The 18150-nt window shown below is 45.7% G+C and overlaps 2 protein-coding genes across 2 annotated transcripts in view; both read right to left on the reverse strand.

Moving 5' to 3' along the window:
• ITFG2 (integrin alpha FG-GAP repeat containing 2) overlaps positions 1–9693 on the reverse strand; it is a 15147-nt gene extending 5454 nt beyond the window's left edge. The window contains exons 1-7 of the mRNA XM_006763539.2: positions 9403–9693; positions 2809–2904; positions 2308–2349; positions 1964–2135; positions 1254–1393; positions 665–813; positions 178–275 (exon numbers count right to left, since the gene is read on the reverse strand). Of these exons, the coding sequence (XP_006763602.1) occupies positions 178–275; positions 665–813; positions 1254–1393; positions 1964–2135; positions 2308–2349; positions 2809–2904; positions 9403–9498 (793 nt within the window). The 5' untranslated portion in view covers positions 9499–9693. The remainder of the gene's footprint in view (positions 1–177; positions 276–664; positions 814–1253; positions 1394–1963; positions 2136–2307; positions 2350–2808; positions 2905–9402) is intronic.
• A 5324-nt stretch (positions 9694–15017) lies between these two features.
• FKBP4 (FK506 binding protein 4) overlaps positions 15018–18150 on the reverse strand; it is a 9058-nt gene continuing 5925 nt past the window's right edge. The window contains exons 8-10 of the mRNA XM_006763541.2: positions 17841–18026; positions 17070–17309; positions 15018–15823 (exon numbers count right to left, since the gene is read on the reverse strand). Of these exons, the coding sequence (XP_006763604.1) occupies positions 15719–15823; positions 17070–17309; positions 17841–18026 (531 nt within the window). The 3' untranslated portion in view covers positions 15018–15718. The remainder of the gene's footprint in view (positions 15824–17069; positions 17310–17840; positions 18027–18150) is intronic.

Genomic DNA, 18150 nt, shown 5'->3' on the forward strand with positions numbered 1-18150 from the left:
TGCCTTTGACTTAGCCTTCACTGAGATCCTTAACCCTGCACCCTATACCTATAGCCCATATAAACACAATTTCCTCGGGAGGGAGGGAGGGAGGGAGGGAGAGAAGGACAGGACTAGAAATGAGAGAAAAAGCTGCATCTCCTCTCCCAAAAGTAATGTTTGTCCTCAGCAACCTGCCTCGTTTGATGTTGCCAATGAGGTGAGTAGAGACATTCTTGTTGTGGATGCGGCCGGATGTCTGGTGCAGCACAACATCTCGGGCAGCCGGGGTCTCCCTGTGGACAGGAGACTGGGGGACTAAGTGGGAGACCAAGTGAGCTTAGTGCTCCGGCACCTTTGTGGCCCCGTCTCCATAAGAACTACCAAGCTGTGAATCAGCTGGGAAACCTATTGCTGACCCCGTCTGGCCCGTGTGGCAAGTAGGAAACAGGGATGGAGCTATCAGGCTACCACCTTGGAACCTCTTCCAGTCGCTACAAGGTTAGAGCCAGGGATTCCCTGGGTCCCAAAATATAGGTCTGCCCTTATTAGGAGAGAGGTGCTTGTGCCGTTCCTAGCTCAAGAAGCTCTGCCAACTGTAGACCTCCCATCCACTGCCGTGGACATCTGGGACCCAATCTTGCTTCCATGTACCCCACACCATCCACAGGCCTGCACCCCTTACCTCATGCCCTCCGTGGTCCCCTCAGAGGTAGTGGAGTGCCTAGCGTCCTTGTTCCAGGTGCATAGTAACACTGCATAAGCACAGCCTGGCTGTGACACCATCAGTTCAGGAACACCAAGGGGCCCCAGAGTCACTGAGAGACTGTCCACCTGCACCAGGGAACAGAGGCTTAAAGGGGACTGGGGAGAGAGGAAGTGGGACCCTGCAAAGAACAGGGGAGAGAAGTGGGGCAGGGCCCCTGCTAACAGTCCCCCAGGCTCCAAGGTAGCAGTGGGAGGAATTCTAGTGTTCATAGGGCTCCTGCCTGGTACCACGCTCCCCACATACACCACCTACTTTCCTCTGTGCATTCCTCAAGTGGTGCCCAGTCCTGATACAGGCCCCACCACACCCACCTTCACATTCCCAATTCTTAGCACTGGGTTCCTTCCTATTAGTCATTACTAGCAATTTTCCCTAACACCCTGATTTGAAATGATCTTTAGATCTCACCCTGCATGATGGCCCATGACTGTTATCCCATAATCCCCTTCAGGAGGCCTTCCTCCCTGCTCTCTGGGCTCCGTGGTCCCCATACTCAGCCTCTCACCTGGCCTTCCAGTGTCCATTTCTTGAGCGACACCAGCTGCCCTGTCAGATGTTCAGTGCCCTCGCTCAGATCTTCCCAGCGGAAAGCCCGTACCACACGGTCTGTGTAACCTACCACCAGCTCGCAACACCCGTCTCCATCTGTGTCGATCCAGAAAATAAGCCGAGTTTGGAGCCAAAGCTGCATTCGTCAGCTTGAATCCTACAAGCATCTCATCCCTACTCGTCTGCTAACATCACTGCTGATATTTTATCTGGTACGACTTCAAGCCCAATCTGTTGTGGAGCCGCCCCATACACTCTGAGTCTGGTGCAGGCTCCTCTGCCCTTCCTGTCCTGACAGCACCTACCCCTTCCTGCGCCCTACCCACCCATCTGCTCACAGGTTCTGTCACTGCTTCCCTTGGATACACAACTCGAGGTGTCCTGATTCATCGCATATACCTACCACCACCTCCGAGACAGTTCCTGGCCAAATATCAACCCAGTATCTATATAGCTCACTCCCTTGCCATCTTTAAGTTTTCGATCAAATTTCATCTTCTCAGCAAGTACGTCCCTGACAACTCCATTTAGAATCGCTACCTCTACTTCAACACTCTCTTGCTCCTTTCCATGGTTTATTCCTCCTTCCCCCGAATCCCTTGAGATCTGCTCTATTGCCCACTGACTCCTATTCCCCCAGCTGCCTGCAAAGACAGCCATGCCCACCGATGTCGCTGATCAGCATGACCTTGGTGTTGGCAGGGATGTGCTGCTTAAACACTGGACGCTGCTCCTCTCCCATTAGGGTCTCATGGTGCCCAGAAGCATCCAGAGTCCTGGCAGGTGTCAGGTCACACAAGTGAAACCAGCCCTCAGCACTCACTGCCACCACAAGATTCTGGGAGAGACAGAGGTATAGGAGAGATCGAGTGGGGAGGGAGTCTGAGCACAAGCTGATCATTAGAACACAGAAGCCATTACCCTCAGCTGATGTCCACCTTGAGACAGCAATCAATCTAAGTAAGGCCTTGGAGTTACATTGAAGTTCCAAGGTCCCGAAGAGTTCTTACCTTTCCTTTATTGCATACATCTCCAACCCCAACGCAAGTCAGCTGCAAAAGAAGAAAGGGAGGCTCAGGGAGACACAGAGGGAGACCAGTACTCCCTAATCTCTATGAAGCAGGAAGGAGTAGGTTTTCTAATTGCCATCAGTTGCTGAAAACCTGTTGCCAATGACCTACTCTGATACTCTGTGTTAATCAAGTTATTGTGCTCTAGGTTTATTTGGTTTACCAGACGGCAATACAAAGACCTGAAGTAAAGACAATTTGGGCTCAAAACAAATTCTTTACAAAACAAAAACTCTAATATAGTCAGACTATCATGTTTCTGGGCGTATTCAAATACTGCCCTCATTTTCTACTATAATTTTTAAGATTAGACAACCTAGGCTGAGCAGCTGGTGAGTTTAGGACACACTGGTTAGCCCCTGTGTGGGTCTCAGCCTTGACAGTTCCTGGACAGACGAAATCCCTTCCCAGACCTATAGACCTTGGTATTTGAATACTTACCATTCCCTGGCAAGAACAGGTGAGCCATGGCCGGCTGTCATCATTCTTGTATACAGACAGCTTCCCACTGGTGTCTCCCACCACCAGTTCATTTAACTTCAAATGGAGAGAGAAGAGTGTTAGCATGGGGTCCTGCTGACCCACTTCAAACTTTACTGGGTCCATTCCGGGAAAATCACAGGACATCAACTCGAATCTTCATCAACTTTACAGAAAATCTTTTCTGATCAAGATAGCCATAGTTTCCCAGTTTCTTTATTTCTGTAGGGGGGAAGGATGGTATGTGTGTGTGCGTTATGGGCAGGGGAGATTAGAGGAATAGTGCCATACAGAATCCATCCCAGAAAAGTTTGACATCTGGACAACTTAATGCCTTACATACTTGTCCATTACAAATAGGACATATAGAATCGGGCAAAATAGTTTTACAGTTGTCTATATGGAAAATAATACAATAATTAAACTGTTGCCCTAGCCAGTTTTGCTCAGTGGATAGAGCATTGGCCAACCCAGGGTCCTGGGTTTGATTCCAGTCAAGGGCAAGAAAAGTTTGACATCTGGACAACTTAATGCCTTACATACTTGTCCATTACAAATAGGACATATAGAATCGGGCAAAATAGTTTTACAGTTGTCTATATGGAAAATAATACAATAATTAAACTGTTGCCCTAGCCAGTTTTGCTCAGTGGATAGAGCATTGGCCAACCCAGGGTCCTGGGTTTGATTCCAGTCAAGGGCACATACCTGGTACTGATAGGACCTGATAGGGCCGGGCCAGCAGGGGGCAAGAGGCCGTGGGCGGTTGGCTGGCTGGCCCCGCCCCCTGGTCCAAACTCCCCATTGAGGGGACAATTTGCATATTAGCTTTTTATTATGTAGGATAAAATAATAAACTGCTTCTCGTACTTACAACTGTAAACCTACTTTTGCCCCACCCTGTATTTTAAAAACAATTCCAAATATTCAACTTTTAGAGAATTTAACTTCAAACCTCATATTCAATTAGAGGCCAGGTAAAAAGAAAATGTCAGCTCTGTGGCCCTTCTCCTTTAGAAAGACCTTTGATCTTGGTGTGTATGAGTGAATATAGGATGGAGGTTGTGGGTAGCATGAAGGGGCTGCTGGTTATCAGCATCCATGCTCTGGGCCTCTGGTGCCCTCGAGTGGCAACTAAGCTCTCAAGAGGGCAGGCTCCCTGCATGGAGCCTCTTCACTATTTGTTTTTGGGTACTCCCCTTCCTAGGGGTTCCCCAAAAGCTGGCCACCCTTTCTAGAGACTAACAATAATAAATAATAAGGTAGCTCCAAATCCTATTTCCACTAACAGCTTCATGATTTCCCTTGTGGGGATCCAACACTCCCTGTCCTCAAAATAAAATTAATATTAGAGTCTCAGGAGATTTAATTCTTTTTTTTTCTTTTTTGAATTTATTGGTTAACAAAATTATACAGGTCTCAGGTGCACAATTCCACAAGAAGATTTAATTCTAAATGCAACAAAGACATAACAGAAAGACAGTAAGGAAAAGTTAGCAATGAATTGGAATTTATCAATATGATTTAGTTGATCTGAACCTTAGATTGTTGTGAGAACTGAGTTAACAGAGGAAAGCATTTAGAAATGATTGGCATACAGTGAGCACTAATACCAAGTGGTTTTCAGCCTCTAGTTAAATATCTCCAAAGCTAAGGATCTTAACACTTTTCATGTAATCCATTCTTTCATTATACATTCATTGAACAAATGAATTTATACTAGGTCTTGATAAAATGTTTGCTTAATAGACAAATACTAAACAAAGAATTTTTAAAGAAACAAGCGAACAAAAAACATCAGCCCTGCTGGTGTGGGTCAGTGGTTGAGCATCAACCTATGAACCAGAAGGTCTTGGTTCAATTCTGGTCAGGGCATGTGCCTGGGTTGCAGTCTTGATCCCCAGTATGGGGCAGAGGCAGTTGATCAATGATTCTCTCTCATCATTGATGTTTCTAGCTCTCTCTCCCCCTCCCTTCCTCTCTGAAGTCAATAAAAATATATTTTTTAAAAAGAGAAAGAAACAAAAAGAATCAGAATGAAAGAGAATGCTCTTGAGTTAGTCAGCCCTTGAGTTTTTGGGTAAAGCTGAACAACCAGTTAAGGGTACGAAGATAAATGCCATAAATTCCCTGCTGAGAAGGACCTCAGAGTTTAACAAGAGCACAGACACAGGAATAAAATCATAAAACAGTGTGGTAGGTGCAGTGAGCCAGGCAGAGTAAGACAATGACACTGGAAGAGGACATTCCCAGGGCAGCCCTATCTGCTCTCTAGCAGCTACACTAATTCCCCATTATCCATGGGGATATGTTCCAAGACCACAGTGAATGCCTAAACTGCACACTGTACTGAACCCTCATACACACTATGTTTTTCCTATAAATACATACTATGATAGTTTAATTTATAATAGTAGATTAATAACAACTACTAACAAAATAGAACGATTAGAACAATACTAGAGGCCCGATGCATGAAATTTGTGCAAGGGGTTTGGCCCTTGCAGCCCTGGCTTCGTATGGAAGGTCATCCAGAAGGACGTCCGGAAGGTTGTTCAACTGTCCAGTCTAATTAGCCTATTATGCTTTTATTATTATGGATACTATGATAAAAGTTATGCAAACATGCTCACTCATTTCAGGGGGTCCCTTGTTGAAGTCTTTGTATGGGCTCAATGCTTTCTGGGGTAACATGTTACCATCAACTGGAACGTATTTTCTTCCACCTTTCCACTTTCCAGGCACTGTGGCCATCACTTTTACAGTTTCATGTATGACAGCAAAACAAGCATAGATTTCTTTTTCTTTCTTCATTATTTCACAGATAGAAGATTTGTTCTGATAACAGATCTTAGCAACCTCAGCATAGGATTACTTTTCTTATTAAGTCAAGAACATTCACTTTTTCACTTAAAGGAAGCAGTTTACCACTCCTACTTGGCATATCCAAAGTGTTAGCATCACTACTCTTATGCTTTGGGGTGCACGGAGCCGGGAGGAGGCGGGACTCCCAGGCAGGCTCTGTGCTGCGCATGCAGCGTCAAGCCCAGCCCTGCCCACCGGTGCATGCCTGCTGTGCGCACAGCCATCTTGTGACGGCATGAGGGCACTCGGCGTGATGACCAGTTAGGCTTTTATTAGTGAAGATAAGGATTACTTAAACACAAGTACTGCACTACTGTGACGGCTGGTCTTGATCTGATAACCCAGTTAAGTGACTAACAGTGGGTAATGTCTATGGTAAGAATACACTGGACAAAGGGATGATTCATATCCCAGGCGGGATATAGTGGAACTGAGCAAGATTCCATCCTGATATTCAGAACAGCACGCAATTTAATACCTATAAATTATTTATTTCCAGAATTTTCCATTTAATATTTTTAGACTTCTATTGATTGCAGGTAACTGAAAATGCGGATAAGAGGTGACTACTGTATAATGCTTCCCAGCAGTTCTGCTTCTCTGGTTGATTCTGGCTCTGGAGGCCACTAAGTGACACTAAAGAACCCCAGCTGGATAGTACACCAACAGTCAGAGATGCTAAAGGAGTACAGAATTAAGATCCTTCGAGAAAGTAGAGACTCTCTCTCCCATGGTGTTGGGTGGGTAGTTCTAGAGGGAGTGTATTCTATTCATGGTTTCTCCCTCCAACTTAGCAGAAAATGAATTAGTTTCAAAGAACTAGAACTTAATCACACACTGTGGCCATCACTTTTGGCTAATGGTTTCTATATACATAAAAACCTAAGTGACCATTACGACCAGACAACCAGCTGGTAGCTATGATGCACACTGATCACCAGGGGGCAGGTACTCAATACAGGAGCTTCCCCCTGGTGGTCAATGTGCTCCCACAGACCCTCCCCCAGGCCAGCTGCTCTGATCTACACGATGGGTACTGGGCGAGATGGCCCCAATTGGCCCTGATTGCTGACTAGGCCGAGGGACCCCATTTATGCACGAATTTGTGCACCAGGCCTCTAGTATTAGAATAAAATGTCTTTTTCCTGCCCCAAATCTCCAAATGCTTTTCATGACAATCCTCATTTATTCAACAAACATTTACTGAGTCCCTATTATGTGCCAGGCACTACTCTAAGTTTTGGGAATAAAACAGTTAAAAAACAGACAAAAAACTCCTACTCTAATGGTTCTTACAACTCAGGGGGGAAAAAAGTATAATATATCCAACACAGCAGAACTGAGTGTGTAGTAGTCAATTCACTTAGAAAAGCACAATTTCCAAAAGAGCTAGTGCTATGAAGCTATTTTAAAAACCATGTATTTTCCCTTGTAAACAAGAAAGACACTCAAATAAAAAAAAATAATGCACATCTAAAGTCATTTTGTTAATTTACTACTTAAAAATGCCTCCCTTAGTTTTCTCAAAAAAATTGTACTGCTTGGCATATGAAAAAAATGTGAACGCCCAGAAAACATAATACAAATTTATGAGAATAACTTTTTCCTTCCTAGAGGAGGTAGAGCCAAAAGAAGCCTCATAAAATACCTCTCCATAACAGCACAAAGGAATCTGGAAAGAGAGAAGGATGTTTTAGCCCTAGCTTTTTTTGGTTTTGTTTGTTTCTTTCAGGCAAAAGACAGTACAGAACAGCAGGGAGGCAGAGTAGGGAGATGGGACAGAGTGTAGGAGAAAACGGCAATAAGGTGCTTTGTATTAAAAATATTAAATACAGATTGTTAGGGAGGGCAATACAATCCTTAATGGCCATTTGTAAGCTTCCCCCCACAGGAGAACAAAAGACCAGGAAAACTTGCAGGACACCAGGAGTCAGATCATACAAGGAATGAAACTGTCCTAAGGCATGAAGGCATCCGATCGCACACCTGCATTCTAAGCCCACCAGCTCAGCCCCCAGACCCACTGACAAGTGTCCCACCAGTGACTGCATGTAAGGGTGAAACTCCAGCCAGAGTATTGCCATCACAGACCCAATGACCCCTTGGCTCCTGCTGTGCAGCCCTTCCCTTGGGATACCCCATCCCCCATCCCCTTTCCTTAAATAAATTCCATTTTCTTTAATCACCATCTAAGATGGCTATTTAGCCTGCCCATGTACCACCATATTAACCTTTCAGAGATAAATGAAAAGATAAAATCTGCACACAAAAAAGTGTTTCATACCACCAATAGACCCCATCCTCTTTGAAGCTTAGAACTTTTACGTATTTTAATCAAGGCATCTCATTACATTTTGTTATTCTAACAGCGGTCCTCAACCTGTGGGTCACGACCCCTTTGGGCGTGGAACGACCCTTTCAAAACAGGGGTAGCCTAAGACCATCGGAAAACACATATTGTTTTTGTGATTAATCACTATGCTTTAATTATGTTCAATTTGTAACAATAAAAATACATCCTGCATATCAGATATTTACATTACGATTCATAACTAGCAAAATTACAGTTCTGAATAGCAACGAAAATAATTTTATGGTTGGGAGTCACCACAACATGAGGAACTGTATTAAAGGGTCGTGGCATTAGGAAGGTTGAGAACCACTGGTCTATGACTATCACCCCACCTGATTATGAGCTACCTGAAGGCTGTCTTGTTCATTTTTTAATTCCCAGAATGTAGCAATCCTTGGCGCCTAGTGGGCAGTTCAATAAATATTTGCAGAAAAATATAATTAAAAATGAACAATAATGGCGCTAACACTTAGGTTTAACTGTGGGCCAGGCATGATGCTACCTGCTTTACCTGTATTAATTCATTTAAACGGGAAAAGGAACGACGCGAGGGAAGAAATGGCAGATGGAAATTATTTTTGTAACTCAATCAAGGCCTTTAAAGTTTCCAGACACCTGCGTGCAGGAAGGCGCAGGTCCCATAGGGAGACGTTAAGATAGGGGGGTTGGGAGGGATGCCTCTGCCGCTCCAGCGGAGGCGAGGCGGATACAGTGTACTTATTCCAGCGCCTCAAGGAGCCAAGTGTGAGAGCAGCAGAGGCGCTTTAAAAACCCAGTTTGAGGCTTTTTAAAAAACAGTATTTTCTTTAAAATGTACTTTTATTGATTTCAGAGAGGAAGGGGGAGGGAAATAGAAACATCCATGATGAGAATCATTGATGGGCTGCCTCCTGCACGCCCCACCCTGGGAATGGAGCCCGCAACCCCCGCCGGTGCCTGACCGGTAATCCAACTGTGACCTGGTGAGTCATAGGTCGAGGCTCAACCCGGGCGCCACGCCAGCCTAGTTTGAGGCTCTGAAAGGTAAAACGGTTTTAGAAGTGATTCCCCTCGAGGAAGCTTAAGGACAGGAGCTGTGGCCACCGAGGTTTAATAGGCTCTTACGGTAAATAAGTTACTAAATTAGAAAGTCATCTATGTTCCTAAAAGAGTAGCAGGCCAGGGGACGGAAACAATTCGGTCAGGCCGCCACGGCATTCACGCTCTCGAAAGCTCGCCAGGCCCGCCACGCCAGCCCCCTCGCGCAGGCGCCGCTCGCCTCCACTTCCCTGGCCCCGCCCCGCCCCGGCCCGGCCCTGCGCAGGCCCGGGCGTCTCCTGCAGTGCGCATGCACTGACCGTGTCGTTATCGACGTCTCCGAGGCAGATTGCGTGCGGAAAGAGGCTTCCGCTGAACTCCAGGGCCACGCGCTGCACGTAGCTAACGGACCTCATCGCACTTCCGAGGGCTAAGGGGTCGGGGGACCCCGCTAAATGTTCCCCGAGCCTCTCCCGGCCGCCGCCAGAGCGGAAGGCCACTCAAAGCGGAAAGTTACGTCACCACCTGAACCTCCAATCCCAGCTTTCCTCGCTTAACCTTAGAGAGGAGGCGGGTCTTCCGAGCCCGCTGGGCTTGGGGCGTGACCAACTACTTATGTGAGTGACAGTGGCGTGGGCCACTCGTTTTCACCTGAGGGCTGGATCGCAAGGGCAGACCAATCCTAACCGGGCTGATCCATTCCCTTGGCAACAGGGCTCTCTAGTGCTTGACCTAATAACCTTGACCTCTTCCTTTGTCGCCCTGACAGTTGAAGAGGCCCAGTCATCAGATCATCCCTGAGAATCATAATAATCGTAATAACTGCCAATTTTATAGTTTCCAGCAGTGTTTTTAAAGAAGTTGCCCGTTAGGAGTTGTGAAAACTATATGGTCAATTGAACCAGCATTTAAAAACACGACTAGAATAGAATGGAAAATATCTAGTGACATATTGTTTTAGTGAACCCTTTGTTTCAAGTGTATATATTTATATGTGTATATACTGGCTAAGGTAAAAAACAAAACAAAAACCAGTGTGTGTGCTTTGTGATCAATAGTTTGAAAACCACTTGATGCAAAGCACATTTCACATATTGTTTCATAATTAGCACAACAAAAACGTGAGCTTTATTATTATTCCACTAGAGGCTCAGTGCACAAAATTTGTGCACTGGTAGGGTCTCTAGTGGCTGCCAGCTGTCAGTCAGGTACTCCCTCCCTTCCCCCGGCCACCTGCCACCACCACCACTAGTTGGGGCCTCCCTCCCTTCCCCTGGCAGGCCCTGCCCCCTGGTTGAACTCCCTGACAAGGGACAATCTGCATACTACGCTTTTGTTATATAGGACTAGAGGCCTGGTGCATTAAATTTGTGTGTGTGTGTGTGTGGGGGAGGGGTTGGATCCCTCAGCCCAGCCTGTGCCCTCTTGTGATCCAGGAGACCTCAGGGGGTGTCTGACTGACAGCTTAAGCCCGCTCTCCCTGACAGCAGTCGGATATCCTTAGTGCTGCCGCAGAGGTGGAAGAGGCTCCCGCCACTGCTGCTGTGCTCACCAGCTGTGAGCCTGGCTCAGGGCTTCCACTGAGTGGCACAACCCCTGTGGGAATGCACTGACCACCATGGGGCAGCTCCTGTGTTGAGCATCTGCACCCTGGTGGTCAGTGCGCGTCATAGCGACGGGTTGTTCTGCTGTTCAGTCAATTTGCATGTTAGCCTTTTATTATATAGGATTATTTTGGATGAGAAAAACAGGTTCAGTTAAGATTAAGTAATAAGGCAGAAAATGGTAGAGGTGGAACTCAAACCAGAATTGTTTGATCCAAAACACTACATCCTTTCTATCATTTATGTCATAGTTCCTAGGAAAGTCCTCGGGGTACAAGTTAGGGTTACTGAGATTCTGGACCTGCCCTGCCCTGTGTGCCCCCATCATAAAACTCCCTTCCTCAGTGGCTCCACTCTGTAGTATAAATGGAACATCACAATCATGACTGGCTTCTTTTTTTTTTTTTTAAATATTTTATTGATTTTTTTACAGAGAGGAAGGGAGAGGGATAGAGAGCCAGAAACATCGATGAGAGAGAAACATCCATCAGCCGCCTCCTGCACACTCCCTACTGGGGATGTGCCCCCAACCAAGGTACATGCCCTTGACTGGAATCGAACCTGGGACCCTTGAGTCTGCAGGCCGACGCTCTATCCACTGAGCCAAACCAGTTAGGGCATGACTGGCTTCTTAAGGAAACTTTTCATGTTGGATCAAGTCCAGTCTTTCTTTGGGGTGCCTCATCAATTAAGGCACTAAAGTATTATTTATTTATTTAATATGTATTTTTATTGATTTCAGAGAGGAAGGGAGAGGGAGAGATAGAAACATCAATGATGAAAGAGAATCATTGATTGGCTGCCTCCTGCACACCTCCTACTGGGGATCAAGTCTGCAACCTGGTCTTGTGCTCTTGACCAGAATCGAACCTGGGACCCTTCAGTCCACAGGCGGATGCTCTATCCACTGAGCCAAACTGGCCAGGGTCAAAGTATTATTTATTAAATTCTGCAGGTGCTCTATGCATTTTAAGGTTTAGGACTGCTGGCCCAGGCTGATTTACACATTTTTTTTTTCAGGAATCAATACTGAGAAAGTGAGGATATCTACTTCACCTGGGGATGTTGAACCAGGGCTTGTTCTGCTTTGTGAACCTAGAGAAGGTGCTGGAGGGCAAGACCTTGGTCCCTGGGGACACAGGAGAGGGACGCCACATTTTGTTCTAGAGGTTCCAATGGATCTGATGGCCAGATAAGATGAGAACAAGGAACAGCATGTCAGGGCAGCAAACAGGAGACAGTCTAGCCAGGGGTGGAGAATGTCAGGCCAGCAGGCCTTATAAGGCCTAAAAAATTATTTGGTCTGACCCTGGCAAGGCATTAGGAGTGAGTTAATTAAATGTTTGACCAAATATAGCTGGCTAATATTTTAAAAATATTTTTTATTGATTTCAGAGAGAAAAGGAGAGGGAAGGAGAGATAGAAACATCAATGATGAGAATTACTGATCAGCTAGCTGCTTTCAGCACACTCCACACTGGGGTTTGAGCACACAACCTGGATGTATGCCCTTACTGGGAATTGAATCGTGACCTCCTGGTTCATAGGTCAAAGCTCAACCACTGAGCCATGCCGGCCAGGCCAGACTAATTTTTAAGATGATAATTTTTGTATGGCCCTCAAATGATATTATAAATATCCAAATGGCCCTTGGCATAAAAAAGGTTCCCCACTCCTGGTGTAGACAAATACTGGGATTGCAGATACCCTGAAGTTTCTGTTTCTCTTGGTGTACTGTGGGATTGGCCAGGTTCACGCAAAGGCTCTGGGTTACACAGGTGTACATGATCTCATTTATGGAGGGATTGCATGCTACCTCATGTTGCCCTACCATATCTCTAGTCTTCTCTCATCCTAGCTCAAACACTAAACTTCATGTAAGGTTTTAAAGTGTGAAAAAAACAAGCCAGTTTTAAAATACCTCTAAATGTAAAGTTAACTAGTTTGAATTATGTTTCTTTTCACTACTGTTTCTAAATTGTCTTCTCTTTTTCCAGCCCTTTGAATGAAATTGTAAAAAAATAAATAAGTAAATTATCCAGCACAACACAGATGAGGATCACCCTGCTTCTGTTAGCAAGTGCCCTTGCTTGATCAGTTCTCCTAAATCATATTCTGACCCAGCTCTACACAATGCCTTAGTTTTATCTTCCTCATCACTTGTTCTTGACCTTTCTGTGCCTGGTGGGTGCCTATTTCTGTTTGTTCTGTTTTTGCCATGAAGGTCATGTCATTATGATCACAACTTGGATATCATGCCTTTTGGCTTTTGTCAAGAGAGCCAAATAAAGTTAGAAAGGGAGGAAAGATGAGTCTCCAGAGAAATATTTCATGAATCAAGTCTTTCCATTCCATGCCTCTCCCCACCTTGTGTCAATTACTTTAAGTGCATTGAGTATTAAATTCACAGTAAGCGGAACACAGGACTAAGCACTGCAGATCCATGTGGACAGATCCCTCGCTCTCCAAGGAGCGTCCTTGTTCTTGCTAGTGGGATGGTTGGTCATTCTCCACTGGTACCATCTATAGCCCGTCTTGTTTCAGACAAGCACTCTATCAGCATGGGTTTTGGCTTACTCCCCAGAACTGCCTAACCAGTACATCTTCCTGGTTAGATGACATGGATACAGTTGTGTGAGTGGCATATTCTTTACAAAACAGCCAAACAATAGTTTCAATAGAAACCTGCTATGGGAAGGGAGGCATTAAAAAGAAAACATTTCTAGGGAGATTCTTTGACCATTTCTTCCTCCAAGAGTAGTCAGAAGGCTCCTATCAAGTTCTGTCTGCCTAGGATGCCCAGGTAAGAAACATGACCTTTAAAGTTCTTCTTATGGGTGAGGCCCAGAGACACTCACTACATTTGCAGTTGAGGAAATAGGCTCCTTTTGTCCAAGGTCACAGAAACCTCATGGCTGACTTCGGATTTGTTCAAGAGATCTTATACTCCAGGCACATCTTTCATTAACTTCCAAGGCTTGGTTTCCTCACTTGTAAAATGGGGTGATACTGCCCTGGCCAGGTAGCTCAGTTGGTTAGGGTATCATCCCAATAAGCCAAGGTTGTGGGTTCAATCCCCCATCAGGGCATGTAATCAACCAATGAATACATAAGTAGAATAAGGCAATGTTTTTTCCTCTCAAATCAATAAAAAAAAAAGGGTAATACCTCCTTTGTAGGATGGTTGCAGGGATTAATTCACATGAGGCTCTTGGCTTAGTTCTAGGTTTACATCATGTTAACTAGGGTTACCTATTGTTGGCTGCAGGGAGTGCCATGTCTAATCTTGAAATACCAAAAAGACCCAGACACAAACTCCAGGCCCTAGGACTATGACATGAATCTAGCAAGAGGGAAAGTGGTGATACTAGGAAATTAAAACACCCAAATTTTAATTCTGGCTCCAGCACCAGCCATACTGTATGACTAGGTGAAACTTTTCACACATAAGTTCACCTTCAATAGTAAAAGTGTGAAGAAAATTCTGGAAGGAACTGTACAGGCCTGTGGGTAGGGAGACTAGCTCTGTCACTGTGTAGGAATTACTCAGCAGCCTGCACAGGAGAGGATAGGGGCATAGATGTAGGCTTTGGCCTGCGGCCAGGTCAGCGTAACTGCCTTGTGCCCCTGGCTTCTCTGGGGCCCCATGCTATATGAGTGAAGGGTCAAACGTTTTTTCCTGTTAGGCACAGGAAAGCTGGGAAACAGGCCTGAGTGCCTGTGTTCCCTGGCTTGAGGACTGTCCTTACCTCTTAATTGTGTAAAACGTGTCTGATAGGTATGACATCAGGATTTTCCCTTAAGAAATCAAGGAAGCTTGTACTTTCTATGTTAGTTAGGTGGAAATAGCTAAATCTAACTTCAAAATAAACACAAGTGGTCCCTGTATTTTAAAGTTCGTATTTCCCTCTTCCTCAGTGTTTGGGAAGACAACCAGAGTTGGCAAAACTGCCAGTCTGCTTGGGGGGGGGGAGGGGGGGGAGGCTGGAAACCTATGGCAAGGTCTCAGCACAGGCCCTGGTCGGAGCCTATACAGTACCCAGGAGGCCCTGCATGCCAGGGTTGTACCTGCTCAACTACAGCTGCTCTATCAGGTGCTGCATTTCAAGCAGGACTGGGATGTGACGGGTGACTCTGTCAATTTTTATTTTTTTATTTTTTATTTTTTACAGAGAGGAAGGGCGCGAACCTGGGACCTTTCAGTCCCCAGGCTGATGCTCTATCCACTGAGCCAAACTGGTTAGGGCAACTCTGTCAATTTTACCGCTATAATGTAGCCCACCCATGCCCACCCGCTGAGCCAAAACAAAAAGGACTGCCTCACACCCAGGTTTTATTGTTTCCACTTTATTGCTCAAGTGTAGAACTTGAGGTGAGCCTGGACCTTCAGCAATGTGCAGAGAAGTGGCTGAGGGGGGTGGGGATGGGGACACAACCTGGTTGAGAAGAGAAATAGGTTGGAGAGGAAAATACTGGAAGGGGATACAGGGGGTGGTCACCATGAAACCAGAAGACAGCATCAACCACACCATCTGGGTGAGGAAGGGAATGGAGAAGTAATGGGCACAACAGTGGTTTTTCCCATGCCCCTAGCACCCACATGGAGTTTACATGTTTGGAAATGGACAGGGAGGAGGAAAGGGGGAGGAAAATGGCTGCCCAAGGAGGTATCCTCTCCACCCTGATTTCACATCCAACCCCACATCCCTACTAACATCCTTCTACCATTTGAAAAACAGGCATAGCAAAAAGCAGCAAAATAAATTAACATTCTGATGTGTGTGTGGACATCCATTCATATGTAATGGGAGGAGGAGGAGAGGAAGAGGGGATGAAAACACCTAAAATGATACCCCACCTCAATCCCCCAGTCTACTCCTTCTTTCCCCCTTCCCCCAAAGCCATCATCCAACCAGATAGAAAAATAAAGGTCTAATTCACTCAAATTTCTTCAGTTTTTACAAAACAAACAGGGTGGAGCAGAGAAGGGAGCAGGGGAAGCAGGCAGCTGCAGAAATAGGGCTGGGAGAGGCTATGCTTCCGTCTCCACCTGAGGTTGGATCCCTGCCACATCCTTTGGCTCGTCCTTCATCTCTGCATCAGTGTGACGGTCTCCTGCAGCTATTGCTGCCTTGGCCTGCAAAAAGAAAGAGGATGAATTCCAGCTCTCATTTAGCTAGTCACCTGATGAGAAGGCTGACTTTTATTTCATGTCCTCAACTCTTGCTTGCCTGCACTCATCTGGTCTGGTGCCACACACCTAGCACCCTGTCACCATGTATATAGTCTGTACCCATAAATACTCATTCCCCAAGTAAAAACACATATACATTAACTTCTAGCAGAATTACATGAACACAATTCCCTTTCCAGATATGTCCTAAAGATACACCTGCACAAAACTATGAATTTATAAAATCATTCACTGCAATACTGTTTAGTCTGTACTTGTCCACCATGGTAGCTACTACATGTGGCTACTGAGCACTTTAAATTGGCTAGTTCAAATTGATGTGTTTTAAGTTTAACACACATATTGGATTTTGATGACTTAGTTTGAAAATACATAAATGCAATTTTTAAACATATTTAATATTTAGATAAATTGGGTCAACTAAATAGTATTAAAATTAATTTCACCTGTTTCTTTTTAACATAGCTAATGGAAAATTTAAAAATTATTTATGGCCTGCATATTTCTACAGGACAGTGCTGGTCTAGAACACCGAAGACTAGAGACAGGGAGTGGGGTAAGTGAGATATGATGTATCTATGCAATGGTATACTATATAAGCATAAGGAAGAATGTGAAAGCTCTGTTGGCTGTAGATGTAAAGTAAGTATTCAGGTATGACGATAAGAAAGCATAGTACAGAAAATAGAGCATGTTACTTTTTATTAGGAAAAAGGGAGAAAACATAAATGTATCTGGTTGTACATGAATTCAACATACTGGAACGATACAAGAACTGGTAATATCAGTTGCTTTTGGATGGTGGGAGGCTTTTTACTACACATTCTTTTGTACAATTTGAACAATGTAAGTGTATTACTATTTTAAAATAGATGTTCAAAACCTGTGTTTTAAAAAGGCAGAGAGAACTTACGTTGGAAAGTGCACTCAGCAACCAACTCCTGACCTCTAAGGCTTGCAAGTGGGTTTCCAGCCCTGACCAATGAGGAATGCTGGCCTGTCCTGACAGCAGGGGTTTTCACTGAGGAACACCCACACTCTTGCTCCAGGGATGAGGGCCACTTCTGGTTGCCAGGACTGGCACAGACAATCACAAAGAGCCCACAACAGCTGGGTTGGGCAGAGGGACGAGGAAATGAGATGGGCAGACAGAGACATTACTCGTCCCTGTGTCTGTCCTGACCCTCACCTTGTCCTCTTCCTCAGCGAGCCTCTCAAACATATTGGCATAGAGCTTCTTCTCCCGTGCAAGCTGCTTGCGGATCCGCTGCTGGCAGACAGCCAGCTGGGCCTTGGCGGCTTTGTTGCTGGGGTAGAGCTGCAGGACCTTCTGGAAGTCAGCCCGTGCCAACTCAAAGTCATTCACTGCCAGGTGGGCCTCTCCCCGGCGGAAAAGGCCCTTCTCATTGTTGCTCTCCAGCTCCAAGGCCTAATGATGAGGGAGGAAGCAACAGTGAGACCTCAGCTTCTGTAGCTTATCTGGCTAAGACTGGGTTCCAGAGGATGATGGAGAATGGAAACCGCTGGCTCTACTCCAGAAAGAATGAGTCTTGGAGCATTAAATGGAAGAGACCAAGGTCTAGGAAAGAACCTCATTTAGTCCAAGAGGCAGAGAGGGAAGAGAGGCCTTCAGATGGGAGAAGGACTTCTGACAACATTTCCATTCTCTTTAGAATAAGTGTGTAAGAGGGAAAAGCTAAGAACCAGGTGAACAAAACACTTAAGCAGCTCTTACCATCCAGGGTTTCCTTCCATCTCTGGATCAACCGCCTCCCACCACTGAAGCCAGGGCACTTGCTTCTCCTCTCTCCTGCCTCTGGGCCCTTCATCTCTGAGCTCCCAATGTTCCACCCTGCTTACTCCTGCCCTAGTCACTGAGGGCAAGATCCAGACATGCTGGCAGCTCACCCCAACCTTGCCTGTGAATGTTGCTCCCATGCCTGCTTTAAAGGGGCCTCACCTTGTTACAGCTTTCAATGGCAGCTGTGAAGGCCTGTAGTTTCAGATGACACATGGCCAGGTTGAGATGGGAGGCCAGCCGAAGGGCCCTTGCCTTCTGTGCTTCCTCATCAGAGAAACTGGACTCGTATTCCAGCCAGGACACAATCTTCTTGTATTGCAGCAAAGCTTGCTTGTACTTGCCTTCCTAGAATGGGAAGGAGGTTCAGGCATACAGCACAGGTCCAGTGGCATCAGGCTGTCATACCTGGCAGACACCAGTGGGCCTCTGGGCCTAAGAGAGTCCTGCCCACCCATGACCCCCCCCTTCC

Source organism: Myotis davidii, unplaced genomic scaffold (assembly GCF_000327345.1).
Source record: "Myotis davidii unplaced genomic scaffold, ASM32734v1 scaffold1219, whole genome shotgun sequence".
NCBI lineage: Eukaryota > Metazoa > Chordata > Mammalia > Chiroptera > Vespertilionidae > Myotis > Myotis davidii.